The sequence below is a fragment of the Priapulus caudatus genome, unplaced genomic scaffold (genome assembly GCF_000485595.1).
Source record: "Priapulus caudatus unplaced genomic scaffold, Priapulus_caudatus-5.0.1 Scaffold1430, whole genome shotgun sequence".
Lineage (NCBI taxonomy): Eukaryota > Metazoa > Priapulida > Priapulimorpha > Priapulimorphida > Priapulidae > Priapulus > Priapulus caudatus.
Genome location: NW_014578491.1, coordinates 30089 through 32296, shown reverse-complemented (window position 1 = coordinate 32296; position 2208 = coordinate 30089). Strand labels below are relative to the sequence as shown.

The following is a 2208-nucleotide window of genomic DNA, read 5'->3' as shown; positions in this document are numbered from 1 at the left end:
TCCTCGATTGTTGTTGTTGCAGAGAACTAGACATTGTTATGCGTAGAGGACATGGTCTGACGAGCGATTGGAAAAAAGCTTGTTTTAGTTTCAGCGGGCTGACCTTCGCATATTTTGATGGTCCGTTTATTGAAAGGTCCAACTGAAATGTTACGTCTGCGGACCATGCGATATAGTTAGTTAGTAGCAGTCTCCGGGATCTAACTTTTGACCCTAAGAGGAGGGTAAACATGAGGATTTGTTACTTGCTCTGGTTTAAAAAGAATTGTACTGCGGCGCTTGCTAGCTTAGAATCATTATTACCATTTGCGATGTATGAGGCTACCAATTGTAACAGACGTGAAATTCAAAAGGCTAAATTATGGTTGGAAGAAGTTTTATTGTTCTTAAATCGTATTACTTTCACCGGTATGCGATTCTGTACTGTCAGTTATGTGTACTTGTAACGTTATGCAATGCCAAGTGAGTGTCCTGGGTGGCCGGTCCTGTGTGTTTTTCGCCTGCGTAATTGGTTTTACAGGTGCAGCTCCTCTATGCAGCATGTAGGCTTTGCGTGGGAAAGGCCATGAGTGCGCATGCTTACGCTATTCTGTCTTGCAAATAGCTTGTTTGCTACTACGGTACTGATTGGGCGAGCTTCCATTCTTTAATCTGAAGACACTTAAACGACCCCCCCCTTCCCCCCCCACCCCTGACGCGGCAGCCGTGGCCGGCAACTCCTTATTAATCGATTCCAACCAACTATCTTGAGAAGTTCCTGAACCATCCCTGTGCATAGTCACGTTTCGGCGTGATATCGAGTGTATGTGAACACATTTGGGACTAACAGGGTTTACTAGAATCCCACCACTCCACCACAGAGTCACCGCAGTAGACGTTAGATGAGCGCTGTCGCTCCGCGGCACTTGTTATAATTGCGGTATTTCATTGTCTTTCCGCAGCTTCCGTTATCCAGTACACAGATGATGAGTCTATCCTGCACCTCTTTGAGGGAAATACAGATGTTAGGAAGCTTGCTAATGCTGTTCCTCATGACATGGGTGACCCAGGTCAGTGGTTATCTGTGCCGCAGAGATGGAATACAGACTATTACTACTACACTGATTATTAAATAGATAACTGTTTTACTGTATACGCCATATTTTTCGCGAATTCAGACCTGACGGACAATTTCGCGAGTGGTAAATTTCGTGGTCGGTGAATTCCCGAATCAGTGAAGAACGGTGTGTCGTTATTTTCGCGTACATTTTGTTATTTTCGCGGTCAGGAACGCGTTCGCGAAATTCGCAAAAATTAAACCACCACGAAATATACAGCGTACACAGTAGTTGGTAATCCTAGCATGGGTTCACCTTCTGCAAAGTTTCAACTGATTATAATTTATACACTGCGCAAACATGTAGATAGTGGCTTGATGTGTTTTGGACATTCTGTCTTTAACATGATTTATTGAAATGCTAAGAGCTGGAATTTCTACAACAGATGATGAGCCATGGGAAAGGGTGAATGGCTACCGAGTGCATGATACTGGCAACTGGAAGGATCTCAACTTAAAGTTCGTCCTGCAAGTATACAGAGATTATTTGCTGCAAAAGGATAAACAACTTCTTGTGGACATGTGGCCACTTGTGCAGGTATGACAGATTAGCTGATTAGCTGGGCTGCAGTGTGCAAGTTTCCTTGACTTCCTGACTGAAGTTGCATGCACCCTATTTATATATATATTGTCACTGTTATCCTGTGTCAGCTAAGCGTTTTGTTTTGTTCATTGCCATTAATAGCCTCCGAGGGGTTAAATTAGACTCCGAGTCTTTTTAAATTAAACCCCAACGTTGCTAACACGTTGTGCTCGAAATAAACAGAGGTTTTTATTTCACCCACTTAATTCACGGCCCACAAAATTAAGTAACCACAATATTTATTATTCTGTTTATTATATACTCGCAAAATGGCCGCCTCCGGCGGCCATATTCGCTCGTTACGCTGATGAGACTACGATGATTTCTCTAAATCCTGGCCCGATTCATAGTAATCTTTTAGTAAAATATTGACTTAAGACAATAATACAAGAATCCTAGCTGTTACTAACATGACATTTTCTGTCCCGGTATATTCATTTCTATATAAAACACTTTGTACACACCTTCTAATCCATTGTTTTTCTTTTCAAATTAAGGCTAATATAATATACGGAACCCGCTTAATACG

At 42.1% G+C, this 2208-nt stretch overlaps 1 protein-coding gene across 2 annotated transcripts in view; it reads left to right on the top strand.

Moving 5' to 3' along the window:
• The window catches only part of LOC106816606 (non-lysosomal glucosylceramidase-like), a 26477-nt gene that overhangs the window by 16917 nt on the left and 7352 nt on the right, over window positions 1–2208 (top strand). For both annotated transcript variants that reach the window (XM_014821227.1, XM_014821228.1), the window contains exons 12-13: window positions 942–1049; window positions 1483–1634. In XM_014821227.1, the coding sequence (XP_014676713.1) occupies window positions 942–1049; window positions 1483–1634 (260 nt within the window). The remainder of the gene's footprint in view (window positions 1–941; window positions 1050–1482; window positions 1635–2208) is intronic.